Source organism: Rhineura floridana, chromosome 6 (assembly GCF_030035675.1).
Source record: "Rhineura floridana isolate rRhiFlo1 chromosome 6, rRhiFlo1.hap2, whole genome shotgun sequence".
NCBI lineage: Eukaryota > Metazoa > Chordata > Lepidosauria > Squamata > Rhineuridae > Rhineura > Rhineura floridana.
The window spans coordinates 59,545,481-59,567,569 of record NC_084485.1 but is presented as its reverse complement, the minus strand read 5'-3'; the positions used below and the strand labels follow the sequence as shown (position 1 = coordinate 59,567,569).

At 39.4% G+C, this 22,089-nt stretch overlaps 1 protein-coding gene across 4 annotated transcripts in view; it reads left to right on the top strand.

Annotated features, from left to right (window-relative positions):
- RAP1A (RAP1A, member of RAS oncogene family) overlaps positions 1–22,089 on the top strand; it is a 138,868-nt gene that overhangs the window by 110,921 nt on the left and 5,858 nt on the right. For all 4 annotated transcript variants that reach the window (XM_061632027.1, XM_061632025.1, XM_061632028.1 and 1 more), the window contains 5 exons: positions 8,334–8,402; positions 9,350–9,406; positions 10,395–10,535; positions 16,221–16,364; positions 21,567–21,682. In XM_061632027.1, the coding sequence (XP_061488011.1) occupies positions 8,334–8,402; positions 9,350–9,406; positions 10,395–10,535; positions 16,221–16,364; positions 21,567–21,653 (498 nt within the window). In that variant the 3' untranslated portion in view covers positions 21,654–21,682. The remainder of the gene's footprint in view (positions 1–8,333; positions 8,403–9,349; positions 9,407–10,394; positions 10,536–16,220; positions 16,365–21,566; positions 21,683–22,089) is intronic.

Genomic DNA, 22,089 nt, shown 5'->3' with positions numbered 1-22,089 from the left:
ACAAACTTAGTTCCCAACATCAAAACAATTAGTGGCGTTGTGAACAAGCAGATTCGTCAAAATGAAATAGACCAAAAAGAATTCCCCCCCCCTCCTTGAAATAGAAATCCCTCTTCCGTTGATATCTGTAGAATGCACCTCCAGGACAGCTTTTTGCGATAAAAACAAAGATAAGCTTTTTCGATTTCTTTCCTCCTTAATTTCGTTAGTGAAAGAGAAAAGCCAAAACTCACCTAAGAGTTCTTCACAGCTGATTCATTGACAAATCTCTTTTTTGCTGCACCAATTTAAGCCAAGTAAAAAAAGAAGATAGAAAGAAGGATGCTTATCTGCCTGTTAGAGTCCGTTTTTTTTAAAGAAAAGATAAACGTGTCGCTATAATCAGCTAGAGCTTGATGAAAGTCCGTCCGGCATTGCAGTTTGAACTTTCTCTCATAAATAAATGAAATCCAGTCCTCCCCACAAAAACAGGCTTTGGGGTTGATCTCTACGTTTCTTCCTGCCCGGGAGAAAATCTTTATCAGTCAAAAAGAACGTTGTGACTGATTTTAGAGCTGAAAAAGCTTCATCTGAGAAGAGAGCTCGCTCAGAGGCAGCACAGGCAAAGCAACCCTTCCCGGAAGTCCAGGAGCATGGGTTTCAAATTGCATCTGCTGACTTAGAAAAGAATTTTATCATGTGACGTGCTATATGGGATAGTAAGTATAATACAGTAAAAGTCCATTCCTAAGTCAGCAACCACAGTCTGAAACCCACATTGCTGTCTATGCTCTTTCCAAAACAAAATGAGTACAATTAAATTTGAAAGTCTTTTGAATAAATAATAAGCTTCTCTGAATTATAACCCTCTTTGTCAGATGTCTGAAGTTCATCTCCTCAATTGGCAGGTGTATTGCCTGTTGAATGTAATCTTACACAAACATCTACTATTAAAAGGTCATCACAATAGAACAGGCTACAGAACTCTCTGTGTGTAGATGTGTGCGTGTGCGCAGACACACACATACATGTTATAGGTACAGGTGGAGTTTAAACAAACTAACACATAAAAACTAGCAATAGGTCTAACATAGGGGGTTCCCAAACTGTGGTCCAAGAATCACTAGTGGTCTTCAAATTTTATGCAGGTGGTCCATAGCATGTCTGTAAAAATACAATTCAGAATCACAGTGCATCTTGCACAGTGCATCAAAATTGCTACAACAGACCAAAAAAAAATCACTAAGTGGTCCGCCAAGACCCTTAGCTTTCAAATGGTCAGTGGGGTGAAAAGTTCAGGAACCACTGGTCTATTAAATTTCTGTGCACAGGCCTCCCTCTAAATTATTTTTTGTTGACATATGGTCACATTGAGGTCAGCATCAGTATACCCTCGCTTTCACGGACTGGTTTATGTCCATTAAAAATGGCATTGTCTATATCCATTTATTTACTTATTCAGAGATAGACAGAAGTTTGTCCTATATAGCAGAAGGCGATTCTTATGTATGAAGTGGGTATAGGTGAATAACTAATGGTGCTTAATGGTGATGACAAAACTGACACCAAGGCTTTGTTATAGATTATTGTCCCGCAGTGCTGGTGGGTGGACAGTTTACATTGGGTCGGGGCTGTTGGTAAGGAAAGATAGAGGTATCATCTGAGTTCTGTAGTAACTTCTATTAATTTGCCAGAATGGGCTGCCATCCGTTGGTGAGTTGGAAAGTTTTTAGCTTGGAACTGTAAATGGCAAGTGATATTCTGTCATTTTCTCTGCTGGGCCTGCCCTGTAGTAGTCGGATTGTAGTATCATCTGTTTTGGAAATGTTGTTATAAGACCTAATAATGCTAACGTTTTATCGGACTCATTCACAAGTGCATCTTCCAATATGATATAAGCCATCACCTGCCAACAATACCTTCCTCCAGCTGGGAGGCACAGTTATTAGGTATCGAAATACGACATCGTTATGACTGATTATTGTCCCCATTTGAACTGAGGGCAGTGGAGGTTTTCACAGCCAGGAAATTGACTAAGAACCAGTTAAATGAAGGAGACGTTCAGGTAGATATTTTCCTCTGTAGTACTTTTAAAAATAAAAGTGCTAGACCTCTGCTTGTACTGTTTAACATTTAGTTAATTGAGAGAGGCATTTCATGGCCCTCTACTTCTAGACTAGGCTAATAGCTGACTTGGTAGGAAGGTTTAGGAAAACAGTAGCTGAGAGGAGCTTATATATGTGTCGGTGTCAATTTGTGGACGTTGGTCACTTTTCATGGTATTGTCCCTTATATGCAGTTGGTAGGGCAAGGTTCTTGACAAGAATTCTTGCCAGACTGAACTGGGCCAAACTTCACATTATACTTAATGTGGACTGAACAGCTACATCTCTTGGTTTTTCTTTAATCTCAGGTGTGGCCTGGATGGGTGTGTGTGGTTGAAGTGCATGGAGAGTGGTGGTTTACCTCTTCCCTCTTCAACCCCAAGCCGTCCCTGAAAATCAGCTCTCTGTGTGGCTAAGAGGCTTAGGAAAAAAGTTCCCATTGGCACCAATGGGGTCCTGTCTTCCAAGCTTTGCTTAGTAGGTCACAGTTGGGGAGAAAAGGGATGCACCTCCCTTTCCCACATGCTGCATTCCTGATGACAGCCCAGCCCCCATGCCTGGGTGAAGGACTGCAGCTCAGTGGTAGAGCATCTGCTTTGCATGCAGAAGGTCCCAGGTTCAATTCCTGGCATCTCCAAGTTAGAGCTAGGAATGTCCCCTGCTTGAAACCTTGGCGAGCCACTGCCAGTCATGTAGACGATATTGAACTAAAGGGACCAATGATCTGACTTGGCAAAAGGCAGCTTCCTGTCTTCGTATATGATTAATTAAAGTAAAAGAAGAGACGGGTGCACACTATGTATTGAACTTAACGTGTAATTTGGCCCTTACTAAAGGTTTTGAGATATTTTTTATCTTTGGCATTACATTGTTAAGTTTAACACATAAAGTTGTATGTTACTCCAGTCTAGTGACTTAAATGAATAATTGACACACAGGATTAGATCTTGAAACTTTGTGGTTTCTGTGCGCAACAGTTGTGATTTTAAGTGGCTTTTAATTGTTTTTAATGGTGCATTTTTAACTGTTACTTGCCTTGGGACCTCAGGGTAAAGGGTGGGTAATAAATTATTTATTATTATTTATTATTTATTAAATTTATATACCGCCCGACTAGCAATAGCTCTCTGGGCGGTGAACATAAAACAATTGTTGTTGTTGTTGTTGTTGTTACTTAACAACAACATATAATATAATACAATATTTTCATGAGGTGCTTGACCTGGGTGACCTCATTCCCATAAAATCCTACATGGTGCTCAAAATTTCTAGTACATATACATGCACTCACATGTTTTCATAAGTATTAGGGCTGAAATAGTGGCAATATATGTATGTGTGTTGGCAGAAAACAATACATAAATGCCGCAAATAAGATAGGACAGTAGATTCCATTATAATTCAAGATTGCCAACAAGAAAAATAAAGAAAAAACTCTGATGTTCTGGTATGTAAATTACAACATCTCCATAGGGATGGGTGAATCTCTCCATTTTGGTTTCTAATTTTTCCAATATTAAATTCAGTTCTTTGCATTCCATATCAGTTTCCTTTTTTTAAAAAAATGTCCTCATGAAAACTCATCAGCATTTTAGTGTAAATTTCTCTTAATATACACGTGTGTATGCAATTTTGCTTAATATATACATTTTTCAAAGCAATTTTCAAATACCATGCATTTTTGTATGTTATTTTCACAAATATATTCATTTTATGCACAGTTTGTCCCAGTACATTTTTGTATACGTTACTTGGCTAGAGAACTGCATTTCAAAATTTGGAGAAGTGCAAATTTCAAAGGATGCTTTTGTTTCGGTTTGCGTATTGTTTCAAAAACTGCGAATTAAGTAGGTTTGCATTTAAACGCGAACTGAATTTAATTTCTCATCCATTCCTACATCTCGATACAAAGAAATGTGTTGTCCAAGACAAGGCAGATTCTTATGACATTGAACATTCACTGTTTCTCTGCAGTGACAAAGCACTATACAGTCAAATTAAACATTTTAAAGAAGGACATTCAGGGGCTCTGCCTTATAGCTGCACTTGATTATTTAACTGCAACTCTTTGTTGCCTCTGGTTGTGTCACTCACCTTGACTGCCAAGCGTCCTTGGCTTTTGTGCAGCCAAAGTTGGTATCTTGTGCTCTAGTAGCAAGCTGGTTAATGTGGTGCTGACTTGATAGTTGCTTTAATTAGTATGCTGAATGAGGACATCCTTTGTTAGCAATAGGTTTTGCATAATCTTCATGGAAAATAGACTGTTTTGCTGGACAAAATTTTGTATTTTTGGGTCATTTTATTTTTATTTAAGAAGTCATTCTGTACACGTTCCAGAAAGGTAACCATATTAGTCTGTTTCACCAAAACCAGCAAAGAATCTTTTAAAAAATTAACATTTGTTATAGCATTTGTGGACTAGAACCTACTTTGTCAGATCTTGAAGTGTTATCTTCAGTTGGCAGGTATATTGTAGAGAGCAAAATGTAAACAGTGAGGCGACAGGGAAATGAAATGCAAGGCACACAAACTGACAATTCTGTTAAATATTAAATGCATGCAGAATGAGCATAGTAACCATTCACAACAGCAGTAGCTGATAATAAAACAAACTTCCCAGCAATGTTGGCATAATTAACATCTGTATTATCTGTATTATTATTATTAACAATAAGAAGTTGTTGTTGCGATCCATGCTAGAAGCGACAGAACTGAACTTCTTGATGCATTGCAGTTCAGCATTTTCATGCTGTTGGTTGGAAGACACACCCTTTTAAAGCTCCTTTGTTCAAGAATGGCTCTGCTTTCAGGTTCTCCCACTGATTTCTGAATATTGCCCTTTCTGATGTCAGATTTGTGTCCATTTATTCTTTATGATAATAGGCTATCATCTGCCAGCAATGCCTTTCCATTTTCTACAGAGGACAAACAAGTCGATATTGATGCAAAAGAATAAATAGATAGCAAAGAAGGCACCAGGCAAATCTTTCAGGGCAAGCAGTTCCATAATTTGAGCACGGCCGCCACCACCACAAAGGCCTTCTCTTCAATATGCTCCCACCTAACCTCTGAGGGTGTGGACACCCAGACCAAAATAATCATATATTCTTTCCCTGTTCACCCGTTTCATCTCCTTCCTCTATTTCCCTCTCTGAAATTTTTAAATTGCAAGCTCCTTGGGGCAGGAACCTGTCCTCTCTGTAAAGCCCCGTGCACGCTAATGGAGCTACAGTATGTAAATAATTGCTTGCTTCCAAATGTTTATGCTACAATAAGCTAATCTTTAAGGTGCTGCAGGTCTCTTTATGTTTTCTCATGTGTCATTTTTGCTTTGCAGTAATATCTGAAAGCATTGATGTAATTGATAAATTACTTGTTCTGTTGTAAAGGGCGTGTGAAATACAGAATGTTCTGAGCAGTTAAATAATGTACCTGAGTTGATGTATACTCTTATTTAGCAGCATGAGGGAGGGCTATGTTAGCATATATAGCCTAGCAGCTTCCAGTGTTTAAAACTTAAGTTCATATTGCCACCCTAGGACAACCTAGGTTTTTAAAACATGACTTTTTCAAATGAGATTAAAATTTGTAAGTCTGTGTGAGACATTCTGTTAAAAGCAAGGAATAAATATAATAAACAACAACAGTAAAGCATGTTCTACTGGTACAAATACGATGACAGACTTCAGATTTTAATCATAGCTGTCTGGTCCCCATACTGTATTTTGGTGTTATGGTTTGTCATCACATTCCTTTTGTTTTTTCTTCAGTTGGGAAAGTTTAGGATTGTAAATATCATCTTGAATACCTTTTCATATGCACTTTCCACGGTGGCGTGTTGGTGGGTGCCTTGATCTTTTTCTAGGAGACAGCTTGTAGGTTGTACTAGGGTGGTAGAATGAATTTTGAATGATTCCTTCATTGCAGGGAAGTACCCTTGGATTTGAAAGCTAGAAAATTGTTTTCTCTCTTGTTAGGAAATCATTGAAGCATTCAGCACTCCCACCAAATACAATGATGCCTTTTGCAGATAACTGGCCTTTCAAAATCTGAAACCACTTATTAGGAGTGATAGTGCTTGTGTTTCTTGTCATCATGAGAAAAATCCCAGCTTTGACCCTGAACAAAATGGGGCTGTTGTTTAAAGGCTGTTTGTAATTTCTGCGAACTGGAAGCTGGGGAAGATATTTGCACAGCTCACTGCAGAAAAAACGGTTGCTGAATTTCAGAAGGGAAATTTGATACCTGTTCAGTTTTTTTAATATTGCAAAAATTAATAACACTCCACTGAAGGGCAGAAGATTCTTGAGAGCTAGTGAAGCCCATTCAGTAGTCAAAGATGGTCTTAAGAAACCTTTGTTGAGAACCTTTGTGTGCTTGCCTGGCCCTGGGCAAATCTGTAAACTAGTACTGTTAAAGGCATATCTCATAGCTTATTCGCTGAAGGAAAATAGGGATTGTTACAATAAAACACTTTTTTGTAGAAAGGCTGATGCAGTCTGCATCCTGTGGATTTTATTTATTTATTTATTTCCCGTCCTTCCTCCCAGAAGCAGCTCAGGATGGCTTTCATGACTTCAGTGCCAAATGCTTCATAAGTATTAATGGGTTTAGATCCCCCCATACACTTTTAGTGTGCTGTAAAGAAGTAAATATCATTTAATTGACTGTGAAACTGAAGCATATAAATTGTTACTCAGGTTCAATAATGAAACCAGGTTTTAGTTCACAACCAAGTTTATATAGCCTGGTTCACACATCGCTATCAGGTCCTGGTTTCGTATCCTAGTTTGTAAACATTTTATGACAAACTGCTGGGATCTATGTGCAGCTGCCCCATGTGGTGAGCCACTGAACTGCAGATGGTAGCTTCATAGTGAAGAATTTTCTGTCCTTGGACTAACAATATCCACCCACCTGGCCATTGATTCCTCCTGGACAGGAAAGAATCTATAAGAGGACTTCCTATTCCAGTTGAGCCTTTCTTAAGGAACAAGAACCTCCTGAATGCTGTCATTATGTGGTTGTCAGTGGAGACTGCTGGCCCAAATGGCGGCAGTGAATCCACTTTGGGTTTGAGTCCAAACTTCCAAGGAGTTTTCAGCACCTTGGACTGCTCTTTGAAAGTTCAGACTAAAACCCAGAGTGGATTCACTGCTCCACTGACATTGGGGCCACCAGTTTCCACTGATGGTTGTCTTTTGGTCTTAAACTCTGTCATTGTATCATGTGGTTGTCCTTCAGACTTAACTTCTGGATTGCTTTTCAATCGTGTTTCTGGTTTATCTGTTCTGATCACACAATACTTCACAATACTTTCCCAATATCACTGAAACATCTGCGTAATGTTGGGGATGCGATCCTTCCTGAGTTGGGGAGAAATCAGTCAGTTTTAAACAATGAAGTTTGGCCAGCTAAAATTTATGGCCCCAATCATAGTGGATTATGAAGCTTTGTTTCTCAATAGAGGAGCTTTATTCTTCAGGAGGTGGCTTCCTGGCGATATTGGCCTGTCATATGTATTCTTCACTGCTTTCCACTCTCTTCCAGTAGGTGCAGAGAGAAAAGCTACACTGTCTGCTCCCATTTGCTGCAAAAACCTTAGTTAGAGCCCTGTTTTATTCACATTGGCTTTTTGTGCACATATTTGCTTTCATGCAAAACTTTTAAAAATAGCCAGGATGATAACCAGCTTCATCACATCCTATTTGTGTTTCTGTGGTTTATTATTGCATACATGTAGTGCAAGTGATATCGTGGTAGACTGTAGCAGTCATCCATGAGTGGGACAAGTAACAACACCCATATCAGGTCAGGGTTGTGTAGCCTGCTTTACAGTTTAGCCCAACCATGTACACTGTGGCAAATAGCACAAAATGCCTCAAACTGTTGTGTATAGAAGTTTCACCTAATGAGGCTTTCTCATTGAACTGGTTTCACGTGTATCTGGAGAGGAGATATTTTCAGTCTGAAACCAGAATATGTTTGTTGAAGTGGGATATATATATATCAAAGTTATGGGTTGCATACTTGCAGTAGACATACCTTTTAAAACCTGTATTTTTACTTGCATTATCTTCCTGTATCACTGACTAGGCTAGTGCCTTGCAATTATGATTGAGGGAACCAAGTGAAAGCTCTGTGCTCTGAAAACGTTTTGCCCAATTAGCCTATTGAATAACTTCAGTTGGAGGCAGCTGGCTGACCCTGTCTGTGTGTTCTTTTCCCTTTTCTTGTTTTTCTTTCCAGACTGTACAGTTTGTTCAGGGAATTTTTGTTGAAAAATATGACCCCACAATAGAAGACTCCTACAGAAAGGTAAAGTATGAAGCTGTAACTTTCTCCACCCACTCGCAGATCAGCAACTTTAAAATGTTTGGATTTTCCCCCAATTTTTTTACTCTGGGTAGAATTCATAGCCTCTTCCGACAACAACTGACCAGTACGTCTCCATAATTAGGATCATGTTCCTACTGGTGCATTGCTTATTCTTCTACAGAGAATAGCACACTGCTATTAGTCTGTTCTGCAGTGGGGAACCTGTGACCGTCCAACTTCTGATAGCCCCAGCCGATATGGCCAGTTCTCAAGGATGAAGGGAGTTGTAGCTCTATAACATCTGCAGAGTTATAGACTCTTCACTCTTGGCCTATTCCAGGATTGATCTTTCTTGAATATTGAAAAGACCTGATCTGAGTTTGGAGCATGGCACGGTAAATGAGGGAAGCCCTTGTCCCATGCCATTTTTTCACGAAAAATTGTTCCAGATACTTCAGATTTCTCCCAAAGATGTCATGGCAGAAAATTGTACCATCAGGGGCAAATAGTTTCTGTAGTAGTTTTTGGCAAGAAAGTGGCATAAGAAGGATGGATTGCCTAAATGCTGCTCCCGGAATTCAAGTTGGACCTTCCTATGGCTGCAATTTCTAAAACATACACACACACACAACAATCACTAAGCACAGAACAGAGGATCATATGGTAAACACATTGTTGATTCTGGGCCTGATAGGTTGCCCAGAGCTTTATATGTGACCAAGACTAATGTGATGTAGCCTTATTTCACAATGTCTCACTAAATATTTTAAATCAGTGTTTACAATTCCTGGGCATTTGTGGATTTTCTATACATTGGAGGAAAGGATGGTGCAGATCATATACTCATTGACTGTAACGTTTAAACAACCCTACTGCTGGGTAATTATGAGCATGGACTATTGTGTCTTTTTTTTTAAGGCTAATGGTGTTTGTCTCTTGTCTTTCAGCAAGTGGAAGTAGACTGTCAACAATGTATGCTTGAAATCCTTGATACGGCAGGGACAGTAAGTGAGATCTAACTTGAAATCTGAAATGCTTAATATTTGAAGAGGACACTAAGAGGGACAGAAGAGATGGCTTTTAAGAGCAGGGACCCATTTATTATGTAATTTGAACTATAAATAAACTAATATTTATTGCCTTTAATATTCAAAGTAACTCAAGCGATACAGCTCCTTCCACAATGCTATTTTTATTGGGAATAAAAGTGTAGCCATGAACATTTTTCATTAGAACTTCATAAAATTTAAAACGTTTCAGAATTCTGACAATGAAGTTTTGCTGAAAAATCCTCTTGTTGCACTTCGCTATTGGGACCCCATATTTTAATATTACTAAAAACGTTGTTAAAACATCATTGCAACTTGTAAAATGCATGTGCCGTACAATTGCCACCTTAAGAGAGAGACTGTATTTTTGCTGGGCTTTCTTGGTGTTTGTCCTTTAAAGCCTGTGGTAGTTCTTGATGTTCTGAAAAGATTTCCTGAAATCCTTCCATGTGTAAAGGCTGCTTCACACCTTGCAACAGAAGTGTATTTTTATCATAGTGGAACTACCATGTATCCTCTGCTGCCTACAATATGTGACATGGCTATACTTTTTTTCATCATGAATATACAGTGATTGGCCTAGGCTGCTGATGCATGTTTTAGCTGAGGGGTGTGTGTGAGAGCGAATGGGGGGTGTTAAGTAATACATAGGTGTCTTTCACAGTAGAGGCTTGAAGCACCCTTTGGTTGTAAGGTGTGAAGCTGCCCTTTTGCACTCTCCCCCCCCCCCAATTTCTAACATTTTTTTAAAAAATGAGAAAACTGGCTTCTTTAAAATTAAATTCTCATGCTTTGCTGGATTTCTGCAAGAGCAAAGAGTAGAAATTTCAAGTCACCCATGACATTTTCCATGTCTGCTTAAACCCGTCTCTTTATATGTGTGCATATTCAGCAGCTAATTAAACTAAATAGCTAATTTGTTTTTCAAAATATTTGGTTACAGGAGCAATTTACAGCAATGAGGGATCTCTATATGAAGAATGGTCAGGGGTTTGCACTAGTATATTCTATTACAGCACAGTCCACATTCAATGACTTACAGGACCTGAGGGAACAGATCTTACGGGTCAAGGACACTGAAGATGTAAGTAAATGGGTTTTTGCTTTGTGAACCATTGGGATCTTTTTCTAACTAAACAAGTCAGCATCTGTTTTTTGCACAGTTTATAGATGACTAAAGAACACTGTTCTAGAATGTTCTGTATGATATCATAAAATTCTCTATTTAGATATTTTAGAGACTCTGTTCATATGGACGTTACTGGAGAGTTAGTCACAAATGCTCAACATCCTAAACTGGGGTTGAACTCTGGAAAAGTTCAAGCCCCGTAAGAAGTGGGATATTTAGGAGAATATTCCAGTGTGCGCACTGACACTCAAGTTTGACTCCCTCTTTTGAATGTCAGTTCCCATTGAAATAGATAAAAACATAGCAACTCCTATTGTGATTGATATTGTGGCTTATCAGTTCAAATTTTGTTTCTGGTTACTATTAAGTAGAAAAACACAAGCTTCTATTTGAACACAGGTAGTTAATAAAGTGTCTGTAATAGCAAAATAGCTGTATTCAAAAGTTTGTTGCTTTTTTTCCTTAGAAAACACTGCATCCTTATTAGCTTGCTAAAAGTCTAAGTGCTATAAAACTTCATTGTGCTGCATGCTATCTTAAATGTTACGAGAGCCTAGTCTTCCTAGTTACAGTACCCATAGTCTGTGGAGAATCATGTTTTCTGAATATAGCTTGATGACACACAGTTATGTAAGAAGGAAGCTTGCTCTTTACATCCCTGTTTCCATCTTTCCAAACAATTCTCTCGATGCACATAACCACGATGAACAACCCATCTGCTTGGTTGTATGTAACGTAGGGTCTTGTAAAAACAATGGTCTGGCTATTTTCCTTATGTTTCTGCTATAGCCAGCTTAAAGCATTTGGGAACGTAGCACAGCAGAGAATTGAATCCATGCAATGTTAGTTCTACTGCGTATTCTCTGATTTCTGCACCATCCTTTTTTCTTGAACTTCTGTGTGTAAAAACATTGGTGTGCATATTCATTTGCACCAGTACTAATAGCTACAGCCTAGAAGTTTGACTGTGGCAAATGGTTATTAAAGTGGCATACATTTATTCTGAGAGGCTTCAAAATTGTATTGGCCATGTTCTTTTTATAAAGCTGCTTATTCCCATGCCATGTGCCGAAATTGGATTTTGTGGTGTATAGAATACAGGAGAATAATGTGTTTGTTTACTTTGCTATTAAACCTACATGTCTTGTAGTGCAGATCTCAAAATTCAGCCCACCACGTGGAAAATTTGGAATTCCTGCCATGCTTAACAATTCCTTTATTCTGGAGGTGGTGGTTCTGCCAAAAGCTTGATATTAAAGCAAAAGAAATATTACTGTGTCGTAACTTTTTTAAAAAAATTAAGTTCAGGGGAAATGAAAAGACCTGTCAAATACTGAACACTGCAGTTGTGCTTATCAGAAGTATTGGCTCCTGTTACTGAGTTTAGGCTCCTTTTCACACAGTCCTCAGCAAAATATACCACTGGGGCTCCTCTCAATCCATTTTTGAAGCTTCTTCCAGTATTGTTCCTTATTCTGCTTCCTGCTAAAATGGTTCCTTTTTTAATGCAAAGTCTCTTAGGGCTTATAGAGTTTTTCTGCTTCACAGGATTGCTCACTTTTTGCCAGTTCTAAATATTTGGACAGTGAAAAGAACTTTGTTAAATTAATGACACATAGTGTAGACCAGGGGGTAATCTGTGGCCCTCCAGATGTTGGATTACATCTCCCATCAGCCTTAGCCAGCGTGGCCAATAGTCAGGGGTGACGGGAGCTGGTTCGGTAACATATAGGGGTTGGGGATGGACACAGATTAGTCTCAACCCATGCATTTTAATACAATATGTGAAAGCCTGCCAGTTGGCTGGACTGAGTGCCAACTCTGCCAGTTGTCTTCCTATGTTTTCTGACCTTTCCAAACAGGTGATCCACCAGTGATAATGGGAAAGATCTGTACCTGGATGAGTTTGCTGTCATATACCATTGCATAGCTGTTAAAGTGGGTACCGAATAATAATCCCTACTGATCCCTATGTTATATAAGCTGATAGGCTTTGTATTACATTACCAGTTCATTCATGCTGTAGGTTGTGTTGTGCATGGATGTTTTTAGTGTTTGCAGCTGCCACCGCAGCATTTGTTAAGAACAGCGCTTGACCAGGACCAAACCAAACATCCGTCTAGTTCAGCATTCTGCAACAGGTCTTTAGGCTGCAGTTCTAAACACACTTTCTAGGGATTAAGCCTCAATGTATATAATACAATGAATGAACATGTGCAGGATTGCACTGTAAGGGTGGAACTACACATTATGTGTACTGCTTTGGGGTTTTTTCTCACTATCCCCCTGATTTTAAAATGCCATCTATTTGCTTTAATTAATTTATATTCCTCTCTAATGGGATCAGTGTACATCAAAAACAAAAAATAATATGAACAAACAATAGCAAACTCACAATATAATGTCTGAGGCTGCAGTTGCAAATGGAAAATCATCATTTTGCAGGGGGAAGGGAGAAGATATTTGGTCTGAACCTGCAGGGGCAGATGCTGTCATGGCAGCTGTTAACATTCATTCACACAGCAAAATCTATGACCTAGCAATTTATTGTGTTAACCAGGAAGTGCTACTTTAACATCAGGTCTAGCTTATTCATTTGATTTGGGCTCTTTGTTAGTTGTGGATTATTCCAGAAAATCACTGAGCAGAATCGCTCTGTCACTGTATTTGATCACCTCATAGATGAGTACATAACAAGAAGTGTGTGGCAGTGTGGGGGAGAGAGGGAGATCTTAATTGTAGTTTAGCTGCATCTTTCTAGTTTTCTGTTTTTACAACTTTGCTGATCATTATATGTGGCTTTATTTTTATTTTTCTCCATAATGTTTCTGATACCCTCTTTGTTCTAACTTGGGTTCACTTATTTTTAGTGAAACTAATCTTCTTTTAGATAGGGATTATGTTCACACAGAGCCTTTAGAAACTTTAGGTCAGAGTATGGTGGTGTGGAACCAGCTACACTGTTTTGAGATGGTGCTTGTATTGTATTATAGGTCAAATGAATCATACTGGAAGTTACTCCCTTAATTAATTCTAATTGGTTACTTTGGCTTCATGTGTTAAGTGATAACTTCCCGATTTTAATACATTAAATGATGTTGTTACTTTAAGTGAAGCATGGGTTTCATATTTCTTTTGGTAGGGTAGTAGCAGATTTAATTGTATCTCTCCCCCCCCCCAAAAAAAGTTACAAGAAATATGTTTTTACATGAAATTGATCATCTGTGAATAAGAGAAGGTGTTCAGAAGTTTCAGCAAATATTAAAAACTATTCTGAACTGATCTGAGGGAGACTTGGTTTAATAACTAATTTTACACTACTGGGTTTAAATGTTAAAAGTAGCTTCAATTTTTTACTGCATGTTGCTTATTATTTATAAAAAAGTATATGAGGTCCTTTCCTTCTTAAAAGTGCAGACTTTGCTGTTTGTTTGTGTGTATGTGTGTGTGTGTTTGGTTTAAATACTTCAGGAAACAGAACGCTATACACACCCATTATCTGCAGTTTTCTGTCTGTAGTGCTTTTGGATAGCTCAGGGGAAGCAGGATGTGTATGCACGCCTGTGTGCTCAGTGTTTACAGTTAATGTCCAGCACACCGCCAAACTTGACGTTGCCTATGCAATTCAAAATAAGAATGTAAGAACTGCATTGCTGGATCAGATCAAGGGTCAGTTCAGTCTAGTGCTTTGTCCTCAGCAATATCCAGCCACCTGCACCTGGGGAGTTCAGAAGCAGGATGTTTTGGAAGCAGCCACCCCCAGCTTGAGCCAGTTTTTGGTTATGAGCGGGAGAGGGAATGGACTCAACTTCTGAACATTACTATGTTGTTTGTAGCTTTCATAGCCAATATCCATGATACATATGTCCTAAAGAATGTTTCTAATTCTTGTTAAAGCCATTCACGCTTGTGGCCATCACCATATCTTGGGGCAATTAATTTTGTATTATGCACCACATAATTAACACACTTGCTAGATTATAAACTTTCAGATCTTTATTTCGTGCACTGGGTTTAATTGCACCTAATTATAATTATGCTTGTTTGAAACTACTAAACATCCACTAAATATCCTTTTATATATGGTTAACCTAAGTTCTTACCCACAACACCATTCATTACTCTGACAAATTTTAAGCAGGGAGTGGTGAGCCAGAGGTCCCCCAAGTGTTGTTAAACCAGAACTATCGCTAGAAGCTAAAATGATGAAACTGAGGTTATCATACTTTGGACACATAATGAGAAGACATGATTCACTAGAAAAGACCATAATGCTGGGAAAAACAGAAGGGAGTAGAAAAAGAGGAAGACCAAACAAGAGATGGATTGATTCCATAAAGGAAGCCACAGAAGTGAACTTACAAGATCTGAACAGGGTGGTTCATGACAGATGCTATTGGAGGTCTCTGATTCATAGGGTCGCCATAAGTTGTAATCGACTTGAAGGCACATAACAAACAACAAATCATGGTATGTGGAATAACTGCCTGTTGGACTGTCCTTTTGGTTTGCCAACCAATTCATCTTGCCTTTCCAATTCCTACCCCCTATGTTGCCATGAAACTTGTCAAATCACTGGGACCGATACATGCAGCATATTTCTTAGGAAGTGATGTACATCCTGTTATCTAAATTATGTAAAATTGAAAGGTAGCTACTGTCTATCTTGGGGCTTGAAATGTCAACTTTGAGCTTTTATGGAAATTAGCATTAGGGTAAGTGCTTGGAGAAATAGATTGCTTATCAATGAACCTTCCAAACCATATCTCCACTTCTTTGATAGTTGCCACGAGACTGTTTAATTACCAGAGTTATGTAGTCATGGTAATGATAGGGTGCAAAATTATTTGTTTGCTTACTTTCTTGCAGGTGCCTAATGTATAATCCAATCTCTTACCCTCAAAATGTACTTTGCAAAGCATATAGGGATTTCATACTCATCAAATAGCCAGTGCCAATCAGCTGGTGCTGAAAGCAAGCCTTCAAAGGGGCTTGCTCTGTTTCAAACCATTTCCTAAAATTGCTTCATTTTTAGGAAGTGGCTGGATTGCAAACTGCTTCACAACAGCAAATAAGCTCACTTGGCTGCACTAGGGAGTTCCTGATGAAAGACTGATCAGCTGATCATGGCTGTCAGGGAGCCCCGCTTACAAAGGAACAATTGGGCACTCACTTTAAGCTCCACATTGTTTCTTTGTGGGTACATCTGTACCTTCCCCACTTCTCATGTCATATATGATGTCAGGTGTGAGGCAGGCAGGCATGGCTTTTGGTGAAGGGCTGTGCCCAGCCTAAATAGAACCACAGGTAGGAGGCTCCCCACTGTTGGTACTCCACAATTTATGGAAACGTCAGATTCTGTTATATTTTTCAAAGCAGTGAAAGTGCATTTTCAGGTTTTTGTTCTTTCAAGTTAAAATTTAGCTGCTTAAGAAAGCAATGCAATGTAATGAATGTGTTAAGCAAAATCATGAAAAACTGAGAATGAGGAATTGATTCAGGTGTAACTTTTTTAAAAAAAACCTTTTTGGCTCTAGAGACTAGTAATCTTGGGCAGCATTGATTTTTTCTGGCCTATTCAGACTAAGCACATGGTTTTGAATGCTATATATTAATAACTCTCTTGTTCTCTCTGCACAGGTTCCCATGATTCTGGTGGGCAATAAATGCGATCTGGAAGATGAGCGTGTAGTTGGCAAAGAACAGGGACAGAACTTAGCAAGACAGTGGTGTAACTGTGCCTTTCTAGAGTCATCTGCAAAGTCTAAAATCAATGTTAATGAGGTAACTATTTATAAATTTCACACAAGGCTGCACACAAACCACTTTTGTAGTCTAGCATTTGTGTGTATATATGTCTGTACAACATCCCCTGATACAAATATTCCTGTAATCCTTTTGTATTGGACATTTGCACCAATCAAAAACCTACATTTTGGTGGATCCATTCTGAAGGGTCATCTAAATGATGCAGTTTTTGCAGTCCTGTCATCGTGCTATTTTGATTATAGAACTGCATTCATTAAAAGCAAGACTTGCCGCCACACATGCGGCCAGAGCAAAACCTGAGCCATCCCTGAAGGTTGTCGGTATTCGTTTTTCTGATCTGTCAATATGTGATTCATTCTGCTATCGTGTTCCCTTAGAGAAAACTAATCCCTTAGCCAAGAGCTCTTCCCCAGTCACAGTAACTGCTGCTTTAATGTGGAACTAAATGTAGTGCATGAATGGTTTTTGTCATGTTTGCATGGTGAGCACCTGTGTAAATAGGTGTGCCGTGCACAGCATGTTAATGTCTCAAGACCCAGAGTTCAAACCAGCGCTTAGCAGTAAAAAAGTTCAATTGATACATCTAAATGAAAGGTAGACCATGTAGTTTCCATTTGGTAGGCATTGTGCTATAGATGTATATGGGTAAAAGTAATATATAAATATAGGGAGCAGCAGCACACTGGTTGGAATAAGGGATGTTTGTAGGGCTGAGCCCAAAAGGTGTGTGTGTGTGTTGGGGAACTCAACACAAAAAAAATTGATAGCTATGAAAACTGACTCCCATTTTGATGCCTTTTGTAGGGGGTGTTCTGAAAAAGGATAACAGTTTTCCTATTTAGAGGAAGGGCAATTAGTGAACTGATTGGCTAGAATTGCTCCCACCCCCAGTGCAGAAGGCTCTGTGCACATGGTCAGTTCTGTTTGCCCACAGTCACATCACCACACTGTCAAATCTTGATTAGCTGAGTAGTGTCATGGCACCATCACATTTGCTATGTGTTCTCTGATTTGCTGGGATTGTTGGGGGTGGAGAAAAGCTCTTCTCATCCCACCCACTCTCCAAATATTGCCAAAACAGAGAAAGAGCAGAGAAACAGCAATAAGCTAGTGTAAAAGGGCGATTGTTATGTATTTTGGGGAAAGATCTTCCCCTTGCTTCCCAACTCCAGGTATATTTAGCCTGAAAATACAAATGGGAGAACATTTGATGTGGCCCTAGAAGTTTTTCCAGAAAAAATTGGAGAAGTGCTTGCTTAAAAAACAAAACAAAACTGACAGGCTTCTGAACAAGCTAGGAATCATCTGTACTGAGCTGTTGTGATATGTTCAATTGTCTATCATACATAAAATAAGCCATATTAGTCTTCAAGGTGCCACAAGAATCTTTGTTTTATTCATAAAACAGTTTATGCTGAGATATGGGTTAGAAAGTCAACATCAGTGAAGTTGATAACTGACTAGGTGCTTCATTTAACAATTAATGAGAACTGCCCTGGGCTCCTTCTGGGAGGAAGGGCAGGATATAAATTTAATAAATAAACAATCAAATAAATAAACAAACATGATTCCTCCAGGAAAGGAAGACATCTTTGTTAGCTTGGCTATCTGAAAGAGGTAGCATTTGTTAGAAAACCCTACACCCTCTTTGCCATGTGGGACGAATGACATTAAAGAAGTACCTGAAATAATAAGATATGTCACTATAAGTCAGCTTTCCCCAACTTGGTGACTTGCAGATGTTTTAGACTACAATTGCAGTAGTTCCTGATTATTGGTTATGCTGGTTGGAGAGAATGGAAATTGCTGTCCAAAACATCAGGAGGGTGCCATGTTGGAGAAAAGGCTGCTAGAGGCCACCGTTCTTCAACTTTGGGTACCCAGATGTTGCTGGACTGCAACTCCCATCATCCCTAGCCAGTTTCATCCAAAACTCAGGGATGATGGGTATTGTAGTCCAACAACATCTGGAGACCTAAGGTTTAAGAGCACTACCCTAGGCAATCCTGACCACTCAAGAAATTTTAAGAACAGGATTTTTAAAGCTTCTGGTCTGTGTTAGTGACCTGTGCCAGATGAGGAAGATGGTATACCTTCATTTGTTCATGGGCAGCTGTTTCTGGTACAGCCACTCACAAATAACAGTGTCATTCTCAACTGATAACTTGTGTTTTCAGTACTGGACACATCTTTGCTTTGTGTACGTTATATTTTGAAGAGAAGGATCTGTACTTCAATCTCTTATTTTAATTTTTGTTCTTTTGTTTTTAGTTTTGTTTTGGGGAAACAGAATGAGCTTCTGGACTGCTCTTTGATACTCTTTTGGCTTTGCCAAGTTTGTAATTGTGCAGCTACTAAGAGTTGCCTTGTTACTTCGTGTTTCGGAAGCAAGAGATGACTTCCACTTGTAATTTCCATTTTTCAGAATCTAAAAGGGTTTTCATCCAACAGGATATACTGTCACACTTACTTTGATTTTGTTGAACAAGAGCCAATACAGAAAACAGTATTTTGTGAATCTGGTTCTCAACAGTAGAAACAGAGAGAAATCAAAGGAGAGGAGGAATGCACTGCTATATGCAGGCATTTCTGCCTTATAGATTCATTGAGAAGGGCAGCAGTGTCTCATGCCTCTTTGTTTTCCTGCTGTTAGACTCCGTAGTTTTTAGCGGGACAAAAAAATCTAAAGAATTTGCATGCCTTACCCTATTGTTTGAGACTGTGAGGTTAAAACCGCAATCCTATTCCCACCTACCTTGGAATAAGTCCTATTGTACTCACCCTTTACTAGACTGGTGTAACATTTTAAAATGGCAACTGTTTAATTAGAATGAGGCATCCCCACCCTAATATTCACTGGTGCATTTTCTATATGGAGATTTAGTTAAATCAAGCTGTGATCTCATCTCTTGACTTGAGATGGAAAGAAGAAAAAGTACCTGACATTGTCCTTATTTGGCATGGCTTTAATAGGGAGGCACTTTTTATGTATGTGGGGTACTTTTTTCTTTTGCTTCTTATAGTGAAAAGTGACTTTGAGGGGACATAACATTTTCTCTGAAAGGACAGTGCTGCCATTAAAAACAATCACCTCTCCCCCCCCCCCGGCAAAACACTTTTTTAAATGACAGCAGCTGCCACTTGAACAGTGGGAATGTGGATTGCAGACCCCCCTGTTTCACTGGGGGAGAATCGCATTGCATATAGCACTGTGGACGGTCTCCGCTAAAGTGACAGTTACTGTATTAGAGGTGTTATAAGGCAGCTTTCTATGTTCCTATGACCAGCTTGAGCATGTAGACTGCACTGCCCATGTGGTCATAGGAACATACCAAGTCAGGCCACTGGTCCATCTAGCTCAGCATTGTCTATACCAGTGTTCTTCAACCTCGGATGCCCAGCTGATGGTCAGGGATGATGGGAGTTGTAGTCTGACAATATCTGGTGACCCAAGGTTGAAGAACAGTGGTCTTCACTGACTGGCAGTAATTCTACAGGGTTTAAAAAAGGGTTCTCTCCCAGTCCTACCCGGAGGATCCCAGAGAGTGAACATGGGGCCGTCTGCATGAAAAGCAGTTGCTGTAATACTGAGCTACAACTCTTCCCCAATTATGCCTGCAGTGTTCTGGATCCCTGGGGAAGGTAGGGTGGAAGAGAACTAAATCCACTTTTTGCGTATGTACTCAATGGACTAAAATAGTGCATCTTTTACCCTTAAGTACTGGCAATGTGCGGCAGGTCTCTCATAGTTTGATGCTTTATGCTGATATGTTGGATTTATTCAAAGTTGTAAAGCACCTTGGAAACCTACAAGTGTCATAAGTGATTAGCAATAAGGAGTTTGAGTCATCTTTTAAGCAGAAAAGGTGGTAGATGCCTTCATCCTGCATATTTCTCCTCTAGGATCCTCCCTAAACTTTTTCTCACTTCTCTCCAATGCGGTCTTCGACCTCCAAGCTCTTTTGAGCATCTAGCAAGAAACCAGGTTGACCTTACTAGAGTACAAGCTGATGTGTTTTGCCTTAGGCTGAGAGCATCAGATCATGTAACTGTAAACCCAGGAGGGAGGGAGTGTGAGAAACCTAAATACTGTTAGAGTGTCATTGTACAGAGTGAAAGAGATGCTGGTTTTATCATACTTTCAGAAAGTACTTGGCTATGCTTCACCCTTTTTAAAAAAAAAATAGATAATATCAAGGCAGTATCTGATTTCTAGGTTTTGCAGTTCACAAGCAAAGTACTGTAGACTTAGCTTGTTAGGCTGTGGGGAGAGGGGAGTTAAGTGAGGTTTTCCAGGAGGCTAAATGCTATAGCTGCATTGCTACAAAATTGGCTTCACCAAAGGCAAATATGCATGCAGTTTTCGGCTCCAGATTTGATGCTACAATGCACAAGAGCCAGAGTGAAAGAGTCCTTGGAAAGGAGCAATGCATTTATTCACATACACCCTAAGCCACATCTGCACCAATATAAGACAGCTTCTGTGTTTTGTATGGCAACCCTGCACAAAAGGATATAAGAGGATCAGGTAACTGCACTTTGCAAGAGAAACTCTTACACCTTAATGGTTGACATGATCGCTTGTCAAACCTCTCATCTTTTCTTAGCAAATATACCTTATTTGTACTACAAGAGTTCAGAAATAATAAATTCTACTATAAGATAAATGGGGAAAGAAAGACGTGCATACAGAAAGCTGCCTTATTTAATATCCTAGCATCTTGTTGCTACAGTGTATGCACCTTCATGTATGGACAGTAGCAAATAAAGGCCATACTGGTAGCTACTGCAAATGATCAGTTTCCTCTACTGGATTATCATCCTGTTTGAACCAGTACATCCAGTATGTGAGATTGTCTTCATTGCAATAAGAGTTTCATCTAGAACAGTGTAGAGATTTTTAGAGCATTTCCTCTCTTGCTTTGTGATGTAGCTGCAGGAAAGCAGGGGCAGCAAGACCACTGTTCGGAAACCCGCAAGAAGAAATGAAAACCTTCAGAAGTTTAAATAAATTGTCTTGCTTTATCCATACTGAAATGATGAAGTACAGAGAGGTTTTACCTCTCCCTGCTCTGCCTCCCATCCCATTTATTTCTCACCTTCTCACTTGATTTAGCTTTTAGCTTATAGGACAGGAGTGTAATAAGAGGTTGCTGTTCTGTAGCACCTGCTTCTCTAATTGCTGCCTGTACTTTGCTCTCTTTTTTCCTCTTTCAGATCTTTTATGATCTCGTCAGACAGATAAATAGAAAAACACCAGTGGAAAAGAAGAAGCCTAAAAAGAAATCATGCCTGCTGCTCTAGACCCACAGCATGCAGCAGCTCTGAGCCAGGTAAGCAATCATAAGATTCCCCCCCCCATAAAATCTTATGGCCTTCCTGGGGTGTGTTGGTAGGTACCAACTTTCTTTGCTGCAGCTACTACGCAATGCTAGGACAGCTGCATTCTGGACAGGTGATGGAGGCTTCCTGGATTCCTTTGATAAAATAATTAGAAGCTTCAGTACTCCATGTTTGGAGTACATGCTATAAAGCAAGGATAGAGAACCTGTGACCCTGCAGATGTTGTTGGGCTCTAGCTCCCAGCTGCCCGAGTCAGCACAGCCAATGGTCGAGGACCACGGGGGCTGTAGTATAGCAATATCTAGAGGACCACAGGTTCCCCATTCCTGTTATAAAGGAGATGTGTAAAAGATTTGTGTCCATTTTTAACAGGGGTGCAGAACCTGTGCCCTCTGGT